The sequence below is a fragment of the Argopecten irradians genome, chromosome 5 (assembly GCF_041381155.1).
Source record: "Argopecten irradians isolate NY chromosome 5, Ai_NY, whole genome shotgun sequence".
Lineage (NCBI taxonomy): Eukaryota > Metazoa > Mollusca > Bivalvia > Pectinida > Pectinidae > Argopecten > Argopecten irradians.
The window spans coordinates 41637397-41661006 of record NC_091138.1 but is presented as its reverse complement, the minus strand read 5'-3'; the positions used below and the strand labels follow the sequence as shown (position 1 = coordinate 41661006).

The following is a 23610-nucleotide window of genomic DNA, read 5'->3' as shown; positions in this document are numbered from 1 at the left end:
TAAAAACCATTGTCGGAATGAGTCATCAATTCCTACTCTATAATGGAAAGAAAAGAAACCTGTACATTTATTGACTAGATAATATAACGTTTTATACTCACTACTAGTGCAAATACTGACAATGTGTTTGGCCTTTGTGTTGGTCGAACACTAATGCACTAGGTACATTTATATAATTATGGCTCATGTCAGTCATTGTTCATCACATTTAAGGTAAAGCATGAAATCATCGATTTCTTAGAATATTTATGTAAAAGACACGATTGATTAACATTTTTAGTTTGGGACACTTATTTACGGATTTTATTTTTTTTCTTAAAATCCATTTTATTAATTTCTCTATTTTATAATTTATTCATAAAGATTTGATAAAGAAAGAGAGATAATTTACTATCCACCATTAACCGTATTTATATAGATATTGTTAATCAATGATCAATAGGAAAGTCCGTTAATTATGGAAGGGATATCCGTTATTTTGTTGTTGTTTTTTTGGTGTTTTTTTGTCCCGATAAAACATGAAAATGACCACATTATATAAAATAAAATTACATAATCGTAGATGTATTATTAGCACGGCAAGATATCAAGACAGAATGAAACTAGTGGACTTACATTTGCTGTTATCCACTATGGATCATATTGATTGTTTTTGTTTGTATATTCCGATCAAGCCGTACTCGATTTTATACTACACTGGTATTATCATTATCCGCTATAACTGTAACCCTAAATATGTTCATTGAATCAGTGTGTATGTGTAATTGATATAGAATGCTGAACAAATATGTATCAAACTATATATATTTATTCAAAATTTTTGTCAAATTAATATTCATCAGAGAATAAAGCACATCATTTTTTTCTCTTTATTTTACAAATACTGCCAATATCATTGAGTATAAGTACATCATAAAAAAACATAATTCCACTAAAGAACTATATACATGTATATATCAGATTATGTTCACACTGTAAGTACATAGGTATATCAATACTGTGATTTCGAAACAAAAAAATGTCTTCTGAATGTTGATTTAAATTAACATTTACCATAATACATGCCTGTACATACTTTCACAATATTAAAAATAGTTTTCAATGTGCGCCTGCACTGATAAAATATGACATGGTTGTGGCAATGGTAAGAATGGAGAACAAAAAGAAGCACATTTTGTCTGTGATCTTAGCCATCATGTGCCATGTAACTACTTCCTGATGATTATCAGGAATTATGGGTATATTTTCAGATGAAGATTTTTCAGTTACTTGTGCAAGCGGTAGCACAGTAGTGTAAAATACATCACCGTTTTCTTTTTGAGAATCCAGATCCAAGAGTTGTGTCCCTTTGATATCAATGCCATCATATTCGGTGCCAAACGATTTTTTCATTTGATCATCGGTGTTAACTTTCCTGTATCTAAACAAGTTTCGTGTAAACAAGTAAGATTTCCGTACCCATTTGGGAACAGGTTCATCGTTATCATGTTTGCTGTATGTTCTTATTTGGAATATGTTCATCGTTACTATGGCAACGCTGATGCCAACCAATGAGAGTAGAAAATAAGAAATATAAGATATCGGTAGCGATGAGGCAGGCATTCTGTCACTGACCACTGTCATATACACTGTGAAGGCGAGTAACACTGTGATACTGTAGGAAATCCTCTCTCCCGAATTAAACGGTAGAAGAAACACAAACGGATTAACAAACGCGAGCATGATGATTGGGATCACAACGGTCACAAGAAAATTCAAATGGCGTCTTTCGATAGTCAAATCGAAATATCCCGTATCGAATGTTCCCGACCAAACTTTAGTACGCGACGATATAATTTTCCATTCAATGTTTTGTTGAAAAAAATTGAAGTAAAATGTTGGTGAAGATATCGCTATCTTCACTTGCTGGCTGGAGTATCCCCAGGAACTCAGAGATAATTGACATGTTTGTTGGTCGAATGGATAACTGTAAACGTTAGGCGTGCATGTGGCTTCCAACAAGGCGCCGGGCTGCCATGTCACAAACCCATTGAAAAGTACAGTGACTTTAGTGTGTTCGTTACCAATGGGCGTGAGAGAGTCTGCGGGGTTACACAAAAACATATCAGGAATCCAGATTTTGTCTTGTTTGAATGTCAAATACGAGACATTTCCGTACATGGTGGGATTCCATACCAAATTTCGATCATTCCATGAAATATACGCGACAACAACCATAGAAATTGTTCCTTCCACTTCGTCAAAGTCGTTCAGGGAGATAAGATCGAGGTTGATGTTTACAATAACAGGTTTAGTCTGGTCCTGTATAGGTCGAATGTCTTTAGAATAGTTTTGGAACAAATCTTGTATTAATAATCTTGTTGTGTCCACAGTATTCGCCTCTACAGTATGGAAACATAAAGCTGTCATTAATAGAATCAGCGGATTCATTTTAGAAGCACTTTGTCATTCCTTCCTTGAATACCAGATTTTTCTAACCTGTATGTTGCTGGACAGTTTGCTGCAAATGACGTTTAGAGCACATTCGTTTATCAACAATTAGCGTAAAATACATCGATCATGAAATGGGGTGCCTCTGAGAGAAATTTCAGTCAATAATTTTGCTAACAATTTATTAGTTTAAGCTGTAATTAGACACCAAAACTTCTAGTCAATACTTTAATGACGTATGTATTTGATAGCCCATTAACATTGTCCACAAAATAAACCCTTGTTTTGGTGATAGTAAATGTACATATAAATGATTTACCATTGTGAAAATGAATCAGCAAGTCCTACTCTGTATTGGTAGGAAAGGAAATCTGTATATTTATTGGCTAGATGATATATCGACTTGTACTACACTTAGTGCAGATACCCGCAATGTGTTTGGTCTTTGTATTTGTCGAACACTAATACATTAGGTACATTTATGTAATGATTATCACATCTAAGACAAAACATTAAATCATCGATTTCTTAGGATAACTACGTAAAGTTTTCAGTTTAGAATTCTTCACCTAATGTATCGATTTCCTCAAATAATAATTTATTTATTTCTACATCTTATTATTTTTGTTTATTGATTTTTATTTTGTATTTTCATCCCAAATACGTGAGCAACGGTGTGTAAATTATATAGGTTTTACGGTTAAACATTTACGCACCATTATTGTTAAATAAAAGCGGGTTCCAATCAATATTCGGAAAAGCTAAAACAAGGTTCCGGAGAGGTTAGATCGGACAATGAGTTAAAATTTAGATTTGTTTAAGTTCTTGTGAAGCACTGACCACGCGTGAAAAAAAACCCTGACAATATATAAACAAAACAACACAGGATTCCTAAAAGTACAAGTTGGTGGAACCTACGGGAGACATTACAGGTACAGCATCGCATCGAAAGAGAGCAACGGTGTGTGCTCCCAACAAGACAATATATGTTCTACTATGCTTTGAGTGCGTACTCATACCAGGTTTCATTGTCATTCATTTGCAAACAGTTTGATACACAAGGAGAAATAATTTACTTTCCACCACTAACCCTATTTAAATAGCTTTTGTTCTTCAATGATAAAGCGCAGTCGGTTAGTTAACTAAGCATGGAAGTATCCATGTTGTTTTATCCCGATAAGATTATATAAAAAATACAACATTATGTAAAATGTCATTACATTATCGTTAATGCGTTATTGTCACGTTACGATATCAACACAGGATGAAACTAATGGCCTGGCATTTGTTGTTCTAGGTTTAACACATACAATATGAATCATATAGATTGTTTTTGTTTGTATATTCCGGCCAAACTGTACCCAATATAATATCCTGATATTATCATAATCCTCTGTAACAATGCAATACTGGATATATTCCTTGAATCAGTGTGTATATGTAAATGATATAGAATTTCGAACAAATATGTATCAAACTATATATGTTTATTTAAAGGGACAATCGAGTGAGGTTAATTCTGTTACATAACCACGAAGCAAAATATTACATAAATGTATTATTCGATATTCCTTATGAAACATATAACAAGAAATATTGAAAAATTCTACGACATTGGTAAGTATTTTGATTAATACCGTTGAAATTCCAAATCGTTGATCAATACGATTAAGCAGGTACAACATGTTCGCTGTATCCATACCCGAGCCAATGTCATGCAGGTTAAACAAATGCAATACATAACCACTGAGGAGTTGATGAAATTTTTTTTTTTTTTGACAAAAACATGCATCTAATAAGGTGAACACACTGCTGTAAGATCGACTTGAGTAGTTCTAGACAAACATATTTTTACAACACTGGTAAGGGCCAGAGTTCGGCATACAAGACATGTGTAATTGCGGACAGTAAGCGAGTTTGAACATTTCACATACGGTTTACTACAGTTGGCTTTTCTGGCGTAACACAGTAAAACAACTAATCTAATTTCTATTAGAACTCTTTTGTTTCCAATATGTGCAAATTTTAATGTACTCTTAGACTGAATTGTCCCTTTAATACTTTTGTCAAATTGATATTCATCAGAGAATAAAGCACGCCATTTTTCTCTCTCTTTATTTTACAAATCCTGTTCATATCATTGAGTATAAGTACATCACAAAAAACACTATTCCAATACAACACTATATACATGTATATATCAGATTTTAATCAAACTGTAAGTACATATTTACATCGATACTGTGATTTCGAACCAAACAAAATTGTCTTCTGAAGTTTATTCAAAATAACATTTACCATAATACATGCCTGTACATACTTTCACAATATTAAAAATAGTTTTCAATGTGCGCCTGCACTGATAAAATATGACATGGTTGTGGCAATGGTAAGAATGAAGAACAAAAAGAAGCACATTTTGTCAATCATCTTAGCCACCATGTGCCACGTGATAACTTCCTGTTGTTTTTCATAAATTATGGGTAAATTTTCTGTTGGAGATTTTTCAGTTACTTGTGCAAGCGGTAGTACACTAGTATAAAATACATCACCGTTCTGGTTTTGAGAATCCGTATCCAATAGTTGTGGCCCTTTGATATCAATGCCATGATATTCAGTGCCAAAAGATTTTTTCAGTTGATCATTGGTTTTGACTTCTCTGTGTCTAAACAGGTTTCGTGTAAACAAGTAAGATTTCCGTACCCATTTGGGAACAGGTTCATCGTCATCATGTTTGCTGTATATTCTTATTTGGAATATGTTCGTCGTTACAATGGCAACGCTGATACCAACCAATGAGAGTAGATAATAGGAAATGTATGATATCGGTTGCGATGAGGCAGGCATTCTGTCGCTGACCACTGTCATATACACTGTGAAGGCGAGCAACACTGTGATACTGTAGGAAGTCCTCTCTCCCGAATTAAACGGTAGAAGAAACACAAACGGATTAACAAACGCGAGCATGATGATTGGGATCACAACGGTCACAAGAAAATTCAAATGGCGTCTTTCGATAGTCAATTTGAAATATCCCATGTCGAATGTTCCCGACCAAACTTCGGTACGCGACGATATCACTTTCCATTCAATGTTTTGATGGAAAAAATTGAAGTAAAATGTTGGTGAAGATATCGTTATCTTCACCTGCTGGCTGTAGTATCCCCAGGAACTCAGAGATAATTGACATGTTTGTTGGTCAAATGGATACCTGTAAACGTTAGGCGTGCATGTGGCTTTCAACAAGTCGCTGGGCTGCCATGTCACAGACCCATTGGCATGTACAGTGACCTTATGATGTCCGTTACCAATGGGCGTGAGAGAGTCTGCGGGGTTACACAAAAACATTTCAGGAAGCCAGATTTTGTCCTGTTTGAAAGTCAAATACGAGACATTTCCGTACAAGGAGGGATTCCATATCAAATTTTGATCATTCCATGAAATATATAAGACAACAACCATAGAAATTGTTCCTTCCACTTCGTCAAAGTCGTTCAGGGAGATAAGATCGAGGTCGACATTCACAGCAATAGGTTTAGTCTGGTCCTCTATAGGTCGAATGTCTTTAGAATAGTTTTGGAACAAATCCTGTATTAAAAATCTTGTTGTATCCAAAGTATTCGTCTCTACAGTATGGAAACATAAAGCCGTGAGCAACAGAATCAGCGGTTTCATTTTAGAAGAACTAATTTATCACTTCGTTGAATACCAGATTGTTCTTGTGTGCTGCTGGAAAGTTTGCTGCAAATGACGTTGACCCTAGTAGAGCACATTAACTCATCAACAATTAGCGTGAAAAACCATTGATTCTCAAATAGAATGTCTCTGAGAGCAATTTTAGTCAATATTTATCCTAACATTTAATTATTTTAAACAGTAGCTAGACACCAACGTTCCTGGTCAATACTCTAATGAATGGAAGTCAATTAGCAATGTCTACAATGTAAATCTTTGATCTGCCGATAGGAAAAACACATATATATGATAAACCATTGTCAGAATGAGTCCGATAGAAACAAGTACATATATTGACTAGATAATATCACGATTTGTACTCACTGCTAGTGTAAATACTCAAGTATGGCCTTTGTGGTTCTTTGGCGATCACTAATGGATTAGGTACAAATATAACTATGTCAGGCGTCTTTGTCTATCATACAGCAAACCATATCTTTCTCGGCTTTAAATTTTGCGATTTCCATTTCAAAACATATTTGCGAACGAAGATAAACATTTGCGGATTTAAAAATTGACTGCAAATTCCTATCAGTATCAACGACGTAAATGTTTTAGTTTGCTAAAATAAACTTTCGGATTTTACTTGGATCGCGTAATTCGCAAAAGAAATTCCTATCAGTATCAATTATATAGATGTGGATTCGCTAAGATAAACCTTCGTGAAATTCGCAAAAGTAAATTACGCTACAGAAAGTTGGTTTAAAGTACTCGTCATTTAATTATGATTCTGTGTCATTTCACTTGTGTACGATATCAATTCATTGCAAAATCTCAATATTATAATTACATGTTCGACAGCGATTTTATTTAAGATAAAAAATAAATCATCGATTTCTTAGAATAATTATGTAAAGTATACCCGAATTCAACAGCAGAATTAAAAATGGTTGCCTACGTCCACTTGCACGGTAATTTGGTGTTTAGTAACATTCAAAGAAAAGAAGAAGTAAACAGTTGTTAAAAGTCCAAAAGAAAATACTAATTAAGTATAACTATTTAGATACCTATCTGGAAACATGTCTTGGGCTGCTTTACTGCAACGACAGACGGTAGCAAAATGTCTCCTCAACGACAAACCGTGGCAAATTGTTTCTAGATCAATTTAATTTCAATTTGTTTATTTCCGTAAGCCTTGCGGCTTAAAGACACAAAGTACAATTTTAGTACATATTAAATAATTTAAACATGTACAGGAGAGTTATTGTATACAATAAAACACAAACATTAGTACACAATTATTATATATCAGATACTATACAGTTACGGTGTATTAAGATACTGAGAACATTTCTGGAATGCAAGTTTTAAGAACTTTCCGAGATTATTTAAATCTTTAACATTATTGACACTGAGTAATTGAACAAGTTTGAATACACTTGGATGATAAGAATAATGAGGTTTCAGATATCTAAATCGTAGTTCGGTATAAAAAGAAAAATTTAGGATGAAGTGAAACTCATCTTCTATATCATTAGTATTACAAACTGTAGATTCTATTTTGTCTCCAGTGTGTCTTAGCTGCTATGGCATAACATGAAGTAGTACGTTAGTGTATGTATAAAATATAGCTTAGATTTTCGAAACACATTTTGTTGTTATTAAAATAGTTTAAATGAATGTCTGGCAATAACATATTGTTTAATTTAAGATCATTTCATTTTTCCTTTGAAACTCTGTGCTCCAAAGCTGATTGGCATACCGCTAGGACTTTCATCCGAAGAAAGCCTTGGCCGAACGTACAAGAGCTCGATAAAAACTGAAACCTCACTAGATCGTAGAACGTGGTGGTATCTGTGGTAGGCCGTACATCAAACCTTAGTGGAAATTTAACACCAAGGAACAGCCATATCACTTATCATCAGGACCCGTCACGTAGTCCGCACAAAGCCATAATAAAACTAAGCAAAACTAAATTAACTTAAATACATAAAAGAAAATGACCAAAATTCCTAGACGCACTACTTTTCGGGCAAACAGGAACATAGTTGGGGCAACCAATATAAAAACAAAACAACATAGAATTTCAAAAAAGTGCAAGTTGATGAAACTTACGAGAGACATTACAGGTACAACAACGCATCAAAAGAGACCGACAGAGTGTGTTACCAAGAAAACAATACTTTAGTATTTGTTCTAGTATGGGGACTCACGTCATTTTCAAACAGTTTGATGGAGAAAGACAAAACAAGTTTGCTTTCCACCATTAACCCTATTCAAATAGCTTTTGATCCTCAATGATAAAGAGGCATTGTTCAACTCAGCATGACAATATCCGTTTTATTTTGACCCAATAAGGTTATATGTAAATGTCCACCGAATGTTTAAAATGTCATTACATAATCGTTAATGCATTACTGCCACGTTACGATATCAAGATAGAGACTAATGCACTGTCGTTTGCTGTTCTAGTTTCAACACATTCACTATGGATCATATTGTTTGCTTTTGTTTGTATTTTCCGGTCAAAATGTTCCAGGTATGTATACCATTGTTATCATTTTCCGTTATAACAATGTAATATTGAACATATACCTCGAATCAGTGTGTATTAGCAAATGATAGCTAATGCTTAACAAATATATATCAAATTATACATGTTTGTTTTATTTTTCGACGATATGGTGTGATAAAAACGCTATTCTTTAACTTCACTCTTTGTGCTAGTTCACGAAGCGACAGACGTTGTATTTTCTTGACTGAGTAGTCTCCGACACGTATTCCTGAATATAATGGTTTTGTTTGCAATCTTTCTTAAAACCATTTTCTTTATCTACGTTGTAGATACGAGCACAATGGAATCTACAAAACTACTATTACAAGACTTGTTTCAAAATTACTCGACAGACATCCGACCGGTAACTGACCAGACCAAGTCAGTGAATGTTGACGTCGATCTGGACCTGGCCTCCATCAACGACGTGGACGAGGTAGCAGGAACAATATCTTTGGTTGTCATCTTGCATATCTCCTGGAACGATGAAAGTTTAGCATGGAATCCAACGCTGTACGGCAACACAACGCTTTTAACGGTACCACAGACGAAGGTATGGCTGCCGAAGTTATTTTTGTGTAATCCAGCAGATTCTTTCCATCCAGTATCTAGCGATCATTTTAGTGTATCAATAATGTCACACGGCCTTATTGTGTGGCAACCGGGAGCTTTGTTGACAGCAACGTGTACGCCCGATGTTTACAGGTATCCGTTTGATGAACAATCATGCATGGTGCAACTTAGCCCCTGGGGTTACTCCAGCAATCAGGTGAAGATCCGTATACCTTCCTCCAAAATTTTGTTCACGTTTTACGTGATGAACAGTGAATGGGACGTAATAGACTCTCGAACATCACATTGGTCGAGATCGTTTGATATCGCACATTACTTTGTAGATATCAGGCGACGACATATGAACTTCGTGGTAAGTGTCGTGGTACCAGTCATCCTCTTGGCTTACGTGAACTTGTTCGTTTTTATCCTGCCATTTGACTCCGGGGAAAGGACTTCTTACAGTATCACAGTGTTGCTCGCCTTCACAGTGTATATGACAGTGGTCAGCGACAAAATGCCTGCTTCTTCACAACCGATGTCTTACATTTCCTATTACTTACTCTCATTGGTTGGCATCAGCGTTGTCATAGTAACGGTGAACATTTTCCAAATAAGGATTTACAGCAAACATGATGAGGACGGTCCGGTTCCTATATGGATAAAGAAAGCATGTTTGTACAGCCGAAATGTATTTAAACGCACAAAAGTGAACACAAAAGGGAATGAAGACAGGCCTACAGGAACTGCGACAGATACTGGGCGAATACAAGTTATGGATTCAGAATGTCTGAAAGTTAGTGACGACTTGTTTTCTGCTGTCAAACTGGTGTCAAAAGAGAAATCTGCCACTAACACCTTACCCACCATTCCCCCAGAGGAACCGGGACTCGTCACTTGGCACATGGCCGCAAGGTTTTTAGATAAGGCGTACTTTTCTTTGTTCCTGTTGTTAAATCTTCTTACCACAGTTTCGTATTTCATCACTGTTAACGTGAAATAACTTCGTCAAGCAATAATTATATAGGCTGTAATATGCAATGGATAACAAAGTGTTTCAAAATTTATCAATTACAACAAAGCATGTTTGAGCATGGTTGCCGCATTGATTAGGGTTAGAAACCTCGATTGCCACAACTTGGTTAGGGTTAGAAACCTCGATTGCCACAACTTGGTTAGGGTTAGAAACCTCGATTGCCACAACTTGGTTAGGGTTAGAAACCTCGATTGCCACAAACTTGGTTAGGGTTAGAAACCTCGATTGCCACAACTTGGTTAGGGTTAGAAACCTCGATTGCCACAACTTGGTTAGGGTTAGAAACCTCGATTGACACAACTTGGTTAGGGTTAGAAACCTCGATTGACACAACTTGGTTAGGGTTAGAAACCTCGATTGTGCACACAACTTGGTTAGGGTTAGAAACCTCGATTGCCACAACTTGGTTAGGGTTAGAAACCTCGATTGCCACAACTTGGTTAGGGTTAGAAACCTCGATTGTCACAACTTGGTTAGGGTTAGAAACCTCGATTGCCACAACTTGGTTAGGGTTAGAAACCTCGATTGCCACAACTTGGTTAGGGTTAGAAACCTCGATTGTCACAACTTGGTTAGGGTTAGAAACCTCGATTGACACAACTTGGTTAGGGTTAGAAACCTCGATTGCCACAACTTGGTTAGGGTTAGAAACCTCGATTGCCACAACTTGGTTAGGGTTAGAAACCTCGATTGACAACTTGGTTAGGGTTAGAAACCTCGATTGTCACAACTTGGTTAGGGTTAGAAACCTCGATTGACACAACTTGGTTAGGGTTAGAAACCTCGATTGACACAACTTGGTTAGGGTTAGAAACCTCGATTGCCACAACTTGGTTAGGGTTAGAAACCTCGATTGTCACAACTTGGTTAGGGTTAGAAACCTCGATTGTCACAACTTGGTTAGGGTTAGAAACCTCGATTGCCACAACTTGGTTAGGGTTAGAAACCTCGATTGCACAACTTGGTTAGGGTTAGAAACCTCGATTGCACAACTTGGTTAGGGTTAGAAACCTCGATTGCCACAACTTGGTTAGGGTTAGAAACCTCGATTGTCACAACTTGGTTAGGGTTAGAAACCTCGATTGTCACAACTTGGTTAGGGTTAGAAACCTCGATTGCCACAACTTGGTTAGGGTTAGAAACCTCGATTGTCACAACTTGGTTAGGGTTAGAAACCTCGATTGTCACAACTTGGTTAGGGTTAGAAACCTCGATTGACACAACTTGGTTAGGGTTAGAAACCTCGATTGACACCTCGATTGCCAATTGTGGTTAGAACTCGATTGCACAACTTGGTTAGGGTTAACCTCATTGTCACAACTTGGTTAGGGTAGAAACCTCGATTGTCACAACTTGGTTAGGGTTAGAAACCTCGATTGCCAACTTGGTTAGGTTAGAAACCTCATTGTCGAATTGTTAGGTTAGAAACCTCGATTGCACAACTTGGTTAGGGTTAGAAACCTCGATTGCACAACTTGTTAGGGTTAGAAACCTCGATTGCCACAATTGTTGGGCTAACTTGGTTGGGTTAGAAACCTCGATTGCACAACTTGGTTAGGGTTAGAAACCTCGATTGCACAACTTGGTTAGGGTTAGAAACCTCGATTGTCACAAACTTGGTTAGGGTTAGAAACCTCGATTGCCACAACTTGGTTAGGGTTAGAAACCTCGATTGCCACAACTTGGTTGTTAGGGTTAAAGGCCTCGATTGCCACAATTAAGTTAGGGCTAGAAACCTTGATTGCCGCAATGTGGTTAATGTTAGAAACCTCGATTGTCGCAACTTGGTTAGAGTTAGAAACCTCATTAGATATTAATCAAAATGGAGAATATGATTTTAACATTTGACTGTGAATAAATGCTGTTTTTTTTTCTATAAATCGTACAAAGAGAGATTTATAGACAGAGTTGAAGTATTGGTGTACGTAATACATGGAATTCTGTGAAAGATTTGCCGATATTTTTTGTAGATGTTACACATTAAAGGAGTTGTATGATTTGTTTGTGATCTTATTGACTCTTCACACTGAGAATCAATCTCGTGTGAAAGCAATAGCAGTGGATATCACAATGTTCAAGCAAATTAAGTTAAGAAAATACTATCAAAAACCTTCAGTAAACCTGAACATAGTTATACTTGCACCATTTTCACACTTCCTGAAAAGTGACATATATATTCTTCGTAATTTGATGAATTAAAACATGATGATTAGATATTCATTTTAAAAAACCAGAAATTTTGCCGGTAGATCACTTTGGATTTTCCATTATTTGTCTAATGGGCTCGTCTAGTATTTTGTAATGAATTGATTATCAGCTCAATTATATGAAACGGGTAGAACATTTTATCAATATTGATAATACCCTAACCTCTCTCGTCTCCATTGATATTGGAAATATAATCAGTTCGGGGATAAACATTTGTTGAATGGTTGTTTGTTTCCGATCATTAAGTTGGTCCATAGCCATTAAAGGGTTTGAAAGCCGCTGGCAATTAAATCCTCCATTCGATTATTGGATGTCCAAGTGGATGGAACGTCACACATCACCGTGGTGCTGGATATGAAATACCTGTACTGGTTAAAGATGGAAGGTTCTATATTCTTAATCGTAGTCCTTTGCAGTTGCGCTGTGGATTGCTCAACAATGGGATTTACTAAGTTACTGTTAGAAGACCTATTTCAAAACTATTCCAAAGATATTCGACCGGTTCAGAACCAAACCAATCCCGTTACTGTGAGTATGACTGTAGATGTCATCTCGATCAACGATTTTGACGAAGTAGCAGGGACGATATCTATGGTTGTTATCTTGTATATTTCCTGGAACGATCAAGGTTTAGTATGGAATTCTACTTCGTACGGAAATACAACGTTATTAACTTTCAAACAAGACAAAATATGGCTTCCTGAAATGTTTTTATGTAACCTAGCAGATGAATTCGTCCCCATTGGTGACAAAGCCTTCAAACTAACGGTGACGTCAGACGGAAACGTTCTATGGATACCCGGCGCATTGTTGATTGCTTCCTGTACCCCAGATGTTTACAAATATCCTTTCGATCAACAGATATGTTCGCTGCGATTGGGCCCTTGGGGATACTCAAACCAGCAAGTAAAGCTGAATTTACCATCTAAAACTTTGTGGTTCACATACTTTTCCACGAACAGTGAGTGGGAGGTTAAAGGGTCCAACACATCTGTTTGGGTAGGCACCTTTGACTTGGCGTATTTCTATATAACTATCGAGAGACGCCATATGAATTTCTTGGTAAGCGTTGTTATTCCCGTCATTATGTTGGCGTTTGTGAACATCTTTGTTTTTATCCTACCGTATAATTCGGGAGAAAGAGCTTCCTACAGTATCACAGTGTTGCTCGCTTTCACAGTATATATGACAGTGGTCAGCGACAAGATGCCTGCCTCATCGCAACCGATATCATACATTTCCTATTATCTACTCTCATTGGTTGGTATCAGCGTTGCCATAGTAACGATGAACATATTTCAAATAAGAACATACAGCAAACATGATAACGATGAACCTGTTCCCAAATGGATACGGAAATCCTATCTTTATACTCAGAACATCTTTCGACGTAGGAAAATAGATACCACGGACCAATTGGAGAGATCTGTTGCAGCTGACAGTACGATGAATGCAGTCAATGACAAAGGCATGTATCATCTGGGCCTGGATTTCTCAAACAGGGACAGCGTCATGCCTCTGTCAAAAGATCAAGAAAAGCCTAACATTGACAACGAATCCGTGGTTCCTGCTAAAAGACCGACCGCAATTACTTGGCATATGGTGGCGAAGGTATTGGACAAAGCGTATTTCGTTGTCTTCTTTCTCGTTACCGTGGCTGTGACTTGTTCATATTTCATCTCGGTACTCTAATATCGCGAATGATTCTTCGAGGCACAAACGCTTCCGAGATCCGATATGTCAACATATCAGCAGATGGATTTACGATACAATTGCATTGTATCTATCATCAATTAAAGATGCTCCACCGATACTCATCATTTGAACAATTCCGAATTTGCATATTACAAAGTTATCTGCACTTCCGAGTAGGTAATGATTGTGACGTCATTTGTATTACGTATTACGTTTCGGAGAAAACAACGTAAATTGCGCTCACAAAAAAATAACGTAACAATCGATACCTACCCGCAAGGGAGCTAACTCTGTAATATGCAAAAACGGAATAATTGGTGTTTAATCATGTATATATATATATATATATATGTCTAATTAACACACAAAAAATCATTTATTTTGCCTTTGTTATATGCGCAATCAGTAATTAATATAACAAAGGACATAGTGCCACGGATTTTTTTCGGAATTAATTATTTTTAGTATTTTTATCTTGAAGTAAAATTAGAAGCTCAAACTAAGTAACTTTTGTAACTGGAGAAAAATACCAATTTGTTTAGCATCCTTAAAGTGAATAGTCGGGCAAAGAAAACCAGTCTAAATGCGTTCATTGGTCTTCCAAAAGTTCTCACATATTAATACGACGGTCAAGTTCTGCTTAGTTTCCCAGTTCTGACCATTAAAGTAAAGAAAAGTTGAAAGCATTGAAAGCGAGGCTGCGTGGAAATGTAACCACGGACATAGTGAGCCGGGAGGACGTTTTAGAATTTCCATACTTTAAATCAATTTCTTCGTACGCAGACAGATTTTGACGAAAGATTTTATTTTTCCATTTCATAAGAAATTATACTGGATACATTCACACCATTTTTACCGATTTTAGCCATCCTTACCCGACTGTTCACTTTAACATATTTTCGATGACAAAAACTTATTAGATAATTCCAAACTAAAAATGGCGTATATATTTATGTATAAATATGCACGTTTTTTTTTCTTTGATTACTACCCTATTAACGAAACCACTTTTTCTATTGTGTAGTGTTGAATCAATAACGTTGAATGCAAAAAAAAAATCCAGGGTATTTCACGAATATTTCCAATTTTATCATATTCGCAATTTCCAATAGCTTTCCTTTTTTGTTGTATATATTTTCGTTTTCATCCATAACCGATCGATACCTTTATCTGTCAGTATCATTTAAATATTGATATCATTTTTTTTTATATTATCGGGGTATGAAAAAGACCTTATTTGCAAATAAAAAAAAAATTCGTAACCCGATAAGATTTTTAAAAAATAGTGACATCAATGTTTATAGTTAACTTCATAATCTATTGGATATAATAAAGTATATTTAAATATACCATTGTAGTGATTTTCCAGGGATTCTTGTCTCCATTGTGACGTGACGATAACGTCGGGGTTTCACGCCATTCTCGGATTTTTTTTTTCATAGACAGAAAAAATATTGGCCAATCAGAAAGCCGGATTTGGTATGAAAACAAGGAAAAAATCATTATTAAGATAATGAAGTTTATCAGAACAGAACCAAGCGGATTTTGAATAGAGAGTTGAAGTGCAGAGTTCATAGTGTGCATCCTCGATACTCCAGGGTTTACTATCACTATCATCATATCCACCCCTGTTCATCATCATATCCACCCCTGTTCAGGACAAAGCAACGGACCAATCACAGGTCTGCAGAGAATTCCTTTGCAGATTACACGGAGCGACACCAAATTTCAAAGCCACGCAGTTAACCAGTGTACCGTTTTTCAATTCTTTATATGTTCATCAGAAGACCAAACTACCGGTCTCGTCCGTTATCAATCACAGAGCCTTCAGTTTGCTATTAAATATTCTAGGGTGGACATAAAGATCGTAACCGATTGCAATAATTGCATTGAATGGTTTCAATATCATACTCTTCCAATAATATCGGGATTACTGATGGTTCGGACGTGTAAACTCTTTTTTCCAGTATTTTCCAAAAGGCGACTTGAATTATTGTCATAATTGCTTCTATGTAGCAATGTAGACTTTAAAGTGGTAACTAATACTGTGTTATTATTTTGGCGGTACTTTTATTTTGGCACTGTCATTGAAGCTTTAATTCATGTACAACCAAATACTGAACCACTGAATTACGCCAATATTAAAGCTAATAAATAATAATTTAATTTTTCCGCTAAAATTTGACTGCAGAACTAAGTATATTCACAGTATATGCTTCAGAAGGCAATCTTTAAATTATAAGAAAGACAAGACAGAGAGCTTGGTTATGGTGGAATATTTTTATTAGGCTTTCATCTTGATGGTTGTAATCAAAACAATGTCATTATTACATAACATGAATAATAATACACGATTGAATTACAACCAGTCTAGGAGTAATTTTACAGACATATGTTACTAGGACAACACAAGCAAGCATAGTAACGATACACGATAGCTATTACCTGGTTATTAGGACCGTGATCCGTCCAATCAAGTCATTATGGTTCAGCTATGAAAATGGTTATATTATTTTCTTCTGTTTTGCATTTGCAGCAGTTTCAAAACTAGTAAATGATAAATAAAGAAATTGGTTTTGACGAAATTCTGGTTGTAGTTTGTATGATATCGCACCATGCTTAATGGAAGAGATTGTGATCCTATTCACATAATATATAAATATTATCAAAACGCTGTATCTCCCTTTGAAAACAATAGTATGGAAAACATGATAAAAATCTGTATAGTTTGGTCATTTTGAAATGCACAATGTATCTACTCTAGTGAGAAAAATAAACCCTAATCCTTAGCCCTTAACACACAGGGATATCACAACGTCAACAAGCAAATGACAGTCCTTGAACAAGTCACAAACAGCGAGGTACGGGCAAAAATGTATAAAACTTTTAAGGCAAATAAATGGTATTCACTACAGAATCTGAATTTTTCATCATAGTTTTGTAATTCTTTGAACAAGACGAGTTTCATTTCACCTTTAAAACTATGTTTTGTGCACATGTACAGTAGTATTGATTAATGTATGAAAAATTCAGAATCCGCACCGTCAAAATCACTTAAGCTTTGGATTTAGAGAAAAAAAATACATTGGTAATTACATTGGGAACACATCTTATACAACCTTTCTGTAGCAATAAAGAGGACGGGAAACAACCAATGGATCCTAACAATCTATCACTATTTTGTCCGAAAAAAAAGTCTGCTATATTGTGGAAATTAAACTACTTGTTGGTAGATCTATTTACTTGTAACATCACATAATATTATGCCGATAATTTTATCACAACCATTTCAGTTTGCCCATAACTACCCGAATACAGAGATTGATTTATTAGCCTAGGCCTGAAGTTCTCTAACTCTGTTAGTACTATTCGTATCTACACACTGCATGTTAATGAACATGTTTTAGCTCAGTGAACAACCATTATCTGACCAAATCGGGTAATATTTTGTTTTAGTAAATCTTGAATTTTTTGTCCGGTTATATTAAGTGCCAGTAATATTTCTTTCAAATTTTAAACAGTAAAAGCACTTAAAATAAATACATATATGTGTTAGTTTGCTGTCTAAACAAATCAGATTATTGTTTTATGGACCTGGTATATAAATTTGCAAATAAATAAGAAACTTGGCAGGGAAGTCACTTTTATAGCAAAACATTTTCATATAGAACATGTTCAACTACATTGTTATTTGGAATATTGCTAAACACATATTTATCATTTGAACTCTAAATACACTATCACAACTTAAAACTGTACAAATCTATTATACACAAACCACATTTACAACTCACTGTTATTTTGTCTATAAATGATGGAAGTCAGCTTGTATTAGTATTAGAATACATGATCTGATTACGTTGAAGTCGGGTATCCTTTTAAAGTTAAGTTTTGTCAAATTTTCCATTTTCGACACAGGTTAAATATTTTGCTTTGAATTGCAAAACCAGTGTTGTGGTAAAGAATTAAAAATGTACGGAAAAAAAAACGACGCCGGCTTCAAAATTCCAAAATGGACAGTAATAGTAAGACAAGCATGCTTTCACCATTTCTCTATCGATTTCATTCCATTATCTATCATTTCTGATGCTGCCTCTCCTGGAACTCATTTTTATGAAGTCAAACAGAAATTGCACTATTCACATAAAATTGCATAAAATACAAAGAGCATAAACCAATGAAGCGTCCAAAAAACAAAAATGTATAAAATAAAAATTTGCATAATTCATAATTATATTGTGATTAATCTTGCAACACATACAAGAGCAGAACCCTACCCCAACTTCAATATGTACTCGTAGGAATCGGTTCACGTCCTCGACAACGTTACAACACATACTTATATATAGCATTAGTACTGCTTTTATCACCATAGTTAAACATTTCTATTGACAGTAATAATTTAAAGTTGGTTAAATGAGAGTATGGAAGATGGAATATATCGAATCTGGCTTGTCCTTACTCAATCAGATCCAGGAATCGCGCACATCAATGATGCACACGGCATCATCTTAATTTAAAGCTGTTTTGTAAGGGGGAGCAATGTTCATCACTGATGTCAGAAGATTTACACACACGCTGTCATTTCATCTCAAGTCATCAATGAAATTAATGCTCTCACTTCATTACAGAGCAATATATCTGTTAAGATTGATTATTTTTAATTCCGCTCGTGACACTGAAAATCACCACCGTTTAAGAAGTTAGAAAGTTCAGCCTGTTGTACAACAGGCCTTCTTTAATGATAGCATATACTGTCTAAAGAATTACGTTCAATATCAGTCACATCATCCAATCATGAAGTGGAATGGATTGCAAATACTATCATCAGAGATGCGAAATACTGTAAAAGCGCCTGCATTCTTGGTCCCAGCTGCCCAAACTCCCTACTCCCAAACAGGAGAGTACTTCAAAAGGGGGACAACTCTGGAATCTAACTTGCAACAGCAGTGTCCACAATGGTATCGGCCTCCTGTGCTACTTTCTTGGCGATGGCCGTTTCATCAATGTCTTCCGTTATCTTTAGTTCCTTTAGCTTATCTGAAGTATCAATCTCCTGCAATAATAGATCAAATCAGTAATTAAACATTGATAGAGTATGGCCATACAAATCGTCTGTATGACACGGGGAGAAATGTCTGCAGTAACACCCTTATGACACCCCTTCCATAAATCGCTAGCCACACTCCCTCACAGCAGCTCCCGAATCACAATTAGACAGAAAGACGATGAATGTAGAAAAAAACACGGCACAAATCATAAAAGATCAATGAATGATAGCTATCTAAAATATGTAACATATGCATTGTGTGAAATATGGAAAAATTATTGATTCTATAGAAGGAACTATTAAGTAGGAATTGAGTTTATTTCTGATATGCAGTGATTTAAATATAGGTGTATGAGAAAGTGTTCCATCATGCTTTTTAAAAGTTGGAAGATCCTCAAAAATACTAGCCACTACTGGTTAAACATGTGCAATTCCGTAGTAAATGGAATTAGTGTCTTAAATTCTTTATTATGTATGAAAGATAAGTTTAGTTGTTACTGTAAAGTTATGTTCCGTTACATATTCCAGGACATCGTTAAGTGAGAAGAATATTGCATATACTTAATGATCTGGTACAATGAACTTGTGTATGTATTTATATAAGTAAACATATACATATATACACAATATTCAGATGTCATGCATTATAAAGTTAATTCAATGTTAAATGCTATTCACACAATCTACCTCCCAAAACAAAATGTATCTCCGAACGTAAAAACAAAACATTTGAATTACTAATTTGAATATAATATCTTTATCTATTTTTGTAAATATCTGAAGTTACTAATAGAAATGTTTATCACCCCCCCACAAAAAAATTAATATATTGTATAAGAAAAAGCCAAGTCTATAACTGTTTAAATTATTACTTCAAAGTAGACAATTTCATTATAAGCCTCGTATCCTGATGTTACAAATAAAAACATAACCAATTAGCAATTACAAAAGTACCCTTCAATTAATCACCCCAATTAATAAACATTAATTAACAAATGAAGCCAAACTAATGTAACACAACCGAGAAAAACGGAAATGTAACGATGAAATTACTCTACAACAGAAGAAAGACGATAGAGGTTAGAGAACAGAAGAGAGGATGGATGGTTAATATGAAGAAATGTTAATCACAGTACTAACGCCACCACCACCAGAAATCGCTTGAGGCTTCGTTAGTGTAATGGTGGGGATGTCATAAGAGAAGTACAACGGACGTTTCTCACCTCTACACTGGGTTGTGTCGCCTTCGTGTCATCGTCTACGTTATTTACTGTAGAATTGTAAAAATTGTACGTCATGGAATTTGGCTCATGTGTAGATATCAAGTATGTCAAAAACTTTTCATAGTTTTGTATGATTCAATTCTGATCAATTTTGTAAGCATCATTTCTGAACACATCTAACTAATTTCTGTACACATCCAAATAATATTGCAAATTAAACAAATACTTTTTCAGTTTTGTAAGAAATATTTCTGAACACAACTAAACTATATTGTTAACAAATTCAAATAATATTGCAAATGAAGTATGCGTAATGAATGGGTTTATTTATCACGTAAATAAGTACTTAATGTAAACAAGCACCATATCATATGAATATTTGATAAAGAAATGAAGTATTTTTTTTTTTTTTATATATATATATTTTCAATCAAGAAATTTACCTAAACAATCATAAAAATGAATGTTAATTCAGAGCTTCTTTTAAATATTTTAACTGGAGTAAATTGCAGTTGCAACAAGATGTTTGTCAAAATAGAATATCCCGAGTGATCTAGAATGATTCAGATGACATCATACCTTGTGTAGTTGTCTCCTCAGTGGTTGACGATGTAACCGTGGTAACGGTCTCCATGACGGACGATGCTGAGTGTGTTACTTCAGCTACTGTCGTGGTCGTCGTCTCAACAACTGTACTAGACTGAGTGGTCACTTCACTGGACAGTGTTTCCATTCTGTAACGGAAGGTCAAAGGAAGGTTAAGTAAAGGTCATGCAAAGGTCATTTATCAAAATATATATCCTTACAGATCAACATCGATTGGAAAATTTGAACTCTTTATTCAAATTATTGGAAAATAAACAATCAAGTATGAGTTAAACATTCTAAATTCAAACTATTTGCCTCATAATTGAAGAGTCAACTTCACAAAATTTAGATTACCAGACACATTTTCATATTAGTTCAGTGATTATACTACAGTTAGATTTGTACTAGAGTATAGGCAGTCACACTATCAACATTAGGACGGTACAAAAAAATTTGCATATATATTTCATGCAGCTCAAGGTTACTTTAACATGAAGCATAGTGAAAACTTAGAAATTTCAAGTTGGTATAATCAAGCAATATACATCTGGCAATATTACATCATTGTGTAATACCAGTAAGCAATATACATCTCCTGGCAATATTACATCATCGTGTAATACCAGTAAGCAATATACATCTTCTGGCAATATACATCGACTAGCAATATTACATCATCGTGTAATACCAGTAAGCAATAAACATCTCCTTGCAATATACATCTCCTGGCAATATTACATCATCGTGTAATACCAGTAAGCAATATACATCTCCTGGCAATATTACATCATCATGTAATACCAGTAAGCAATATACATCTCCTGGCAATACTACATCATTGTATATTACCAGTAAGCAATATACATCTCCTAGCAATATAACACCATCGCGTATTACCAGTAAGCAATATACATCTGTTTATTCTGGTATATAATACCATGATCGGATAAAACTTTTCAGTACTATAGGAGATTAGCATGAGTGACACAACCGAACTTGAGTGCAGACAAACTATTCATTGTATAAAGCAGGAACAGGAGAGATTACACACACAAAGCAGCTGAAATACAGAATCAGTGCAAAGTAACAAAACTACTGTAACAATTTAAATTAGCCAAGGAATTAGAAGTGTATACGAACTTCAAACTATTTGAAGAATAAACCTTTTCAAGAAATAAACGGAAGAAAACAATTTTTTTTTTATCAAGCTGCGCCTCTGAAGGCTAAAAGCTGACATCAAGTGACAGCTTGTGCAGAAAAACTCGTAAAGTGATTTGCAGATGGCACACAAGCAACAGAACTACAGGTTAGTGGTTAGTAGTAAGATACTAACACTTGTATACTGTCTTGAGTTATCTCCCCTTCTATTGTGGTATCGGCCCGCGAATCATTCATCAACTGTGAGTCGCTGAGAGCTTCAGCTATGTCCCCACTGTTGTACTGTTGCTGACTCGCGAGGTTCTCGCCCTCCCTACAAAAACCACAAAATACACCTCACTACTCGATCATGCTGTCTAGTCCTACAGGCGGGCACTCACACCCAAAACCAGACCGTTATCAGACCAGCTTCAAAATAAATTCTTCATAAAATTAATTTTTCTCAAGGCCTTTACAATTTTTTTGACATAACAATGATGTTGGTATCTTTCTTCTGTAACTGAATACCATTGATTACAAAAAAAGCAATAATATTTTTGTATGCTTTCTTGATTATTCATATACCTACCTTACTGCAAATGATCAATTTTTTAAGTAATGACTTTGATTCCCCCTAGCTAGGTCATCATTTTTTTAGCCTTTTTACAACTAGAGTGACCTACCCTTGTTTCTCCTCTTCCTGTGTTCCTTCAGCAGTGCCCTCTGTTGGTGCCTCGGCCACTGGAGCCTCCTCTACCACTGGTTCAGGTTCTGGTTCAGGCTCGGGCCTCATGCCCTCCTTTAGTTCCACAGCACAGTAGATTACACACACAAAGCAGCTGAATACAGAATCAGTGCAAAGTAACAAAACTACTGTAACAATTTAAATTAGCCAAGGAATTAGAAGTGTATACAAACTTCAAACTATTTGAAGAATAAACCTTTTCAAGAAATAAACGGAAGAAAACAATTTTTTTTTTTATCAAGCTGCGCCTCTGAAGGCTAAAAGCTGACATCAAGTGACAGCTTGTGCAGAAAAACTCGTAAAGTGATTTGCAGATGGCACACAAGCAACAGAACTACAGGTTAGTGGTTAGTAGTAAGATACTAACACTTGTATACTGTCTTGAGTTATCTCCCCTTCTATTGTGGTATCGGCCCGCGAATCATTCATCAACTGTGAGTCGCTGAGTGCTTCAGCTATGTCCCCACTGTTGTACTGTTGCTGACTCGCGAGGTTCTCGCCCTCCCTACAAAAACCACAAAATACACCTCACTACTCGATCATGCTGTCTAGTCCTACAGGCGGGCACTCACACCCAAAACCAGACCGTTATCAGACCAGCTTCAAAATAAATTCTTCATAAAATAAATTTTTCTCAAGGCCTTTACAATTTTTTGACATAACAATGATGTTGGTATCTTTCTTCTGTAACTGAATACCATTGATTACAAAAAAAAG

At 35.5% G+C, this 23610-nt stretch overlaps 6 protein-coding genes across 6 annotated transcripts in view; 2 read left to right on the top strand and 4 right to left on the bottom strand.

Moving 5' to 3' along the window:
* Positions 1-861: 861 nt before the first annotated feature.
* Positions 862-2482, bottom strand: LOC138324575 (acetylcholine receptor subunit alpha-like). Its single transcript, XM_069269624.1, has one exon. The coding sequence runs from the start codon at positions 2428-2430 to the stop codon at positions 1099-1101; it is 1332 nt and encodes a 443-aa protein (XP_069125725.1). The 5' UTR covers positions 2431-2482; the 3' UTR covers positions 862-1098.
* A 1485-nt stretch (positions 2483-3967) lies between these two features.
* Positions 3968-6153, bottom strand: LOC138324574 (acetylcholine receptor subunit alpha-like). Its single transcript, XM_069269623.1, has one exon. The coding sequence runs from the start codon at positions 6103-6105 to the stop codon at positions 4774-4776; it is 1332 nt and encodes a 443-aa protein (XP_069125724.1). The 5' UTR covers positions 6106-6153; the 3' UTR covers positions 3968-4773.
* Positions 6154-8948: 2795 nt separating this feature from the next.
* LOC138324573 (acetylcholine receptor subunit alpha-like) lies at positions 8949-10406 on the top strand. Its single transcript, XM_069269622.1, has one exon. The coding sequence runs from the start codon at positions 8961-8963 to the stop codon at positions 10212-10214; it is 1254 nt and encodes a 417-aa protein (XP_069125723.1). The 5' UTR covers positions 8949-8960; the 3' UTR covers positions 10215-10406.
* A 2304-nt stretch (positions 10407-12710) lies between these two features.
* LOC138323888 (acetylcholine receptor subunit alpha-like) lies at positions 12711-15536 on the top strand. Its single transcript, XM_069268801.1, has one exon. It carries the CDS (start codon positions 12810-12812, stop codon positions 14145-14147), a length of 1338 nt encoding a protein of 445 aa, XP_069124902.1. The 5' UTR covers positions 12711-12809; the 3' UTR covers positions 14148-15536.
* Positions 15537-16415: 879 nt separating this feature from the next.
* Positions 16416-22964, bottom strand: LOC138323889 (uncharacterized). Its single transcript, XM_069268802.1, has 5 exons — positions 22832-22964; positions 22345-22482; positions 21003-21157; positions 20424-20470; positions 16416-19206 (listed from the first exon to the last, which is right to left on the bottom strand). The coding sequence occupies exons 1-5, from the start codon at positions 22939-22941 to the stop codon at positions 19084-19086; spliced, it is 573 nt and encodes a 190-aa protein (XP_069124903.1). The 5' UTR covers positions 22942-22964; the 3' UTR covers positions 16416-19083.
* Positions 22965-23226: 262 nt separating this feature from the next.
* Positions 23227-23610, bottom strand: part of LOC138324426 (lethal(2) giant larvae protein homolog 1-like) — a 78088-nt gene continuing 77704 nt past the window's right edge. The window contains exon 37 of the mRNA XM_069269491.1: positions 23227-23398. Within this exon, the coding sequence (XP_069125592.1) occupies positions 23242-23398 (157 nt within the window). The 3' untranslated portion in view covers positions 23227-23241. The remainder of the gene's footprint in view (positions 23399-23610) is intronic.

Coding starts and splice junctions, on each gene's coding strand:
- LOC138324575 (XM_069269624.1), bottom strand. CDS start 2,430: ATGAATCCGCTGATTCTATTAATGACAGCTTTATGTTTCCATACTGTA.
- LOC138324574 (XM_069269623.1), bottom strand. CDS start 6,105: ATGAAACCGCTGATTCTGTTGCTCACGGCTTTATGTTTCCATACTGTA.
- LOC138324573 (XM_069269622.1), top strand. CDS start 8,961: ATGGAATCTACAAAACTACTATTACAAGACTTGTTTCAAAATTACTCG.
- LOC138323888 (XM_069268801.1), top strand. CDS start 12,810: ATGAAATACCTGTACTGGTTAAAGATGGAAGGTTCTATATTCTTAATC.
- LOC138323889 (XM_069268802.1), bottom strand. CDS start 22,941: ATGAGGCCCGAGCCTGAACCAGAACCTGAACCAGTGGTAGAGGAGGCT. Junction 21,158..22,344: donor ACTCAAGACAGTATACAAGT/GTTAGTATCTTA, acceptor CTTCCGTTACAG/AATGGAAACACTGTCCAGTG. Junction 19,207..20,423: donor CGACACAACCCAGTGTAGAG/GTGAGAAACGTC, acceptor CTATTATTGCAG/GAGATTGATACTTCAGATAA.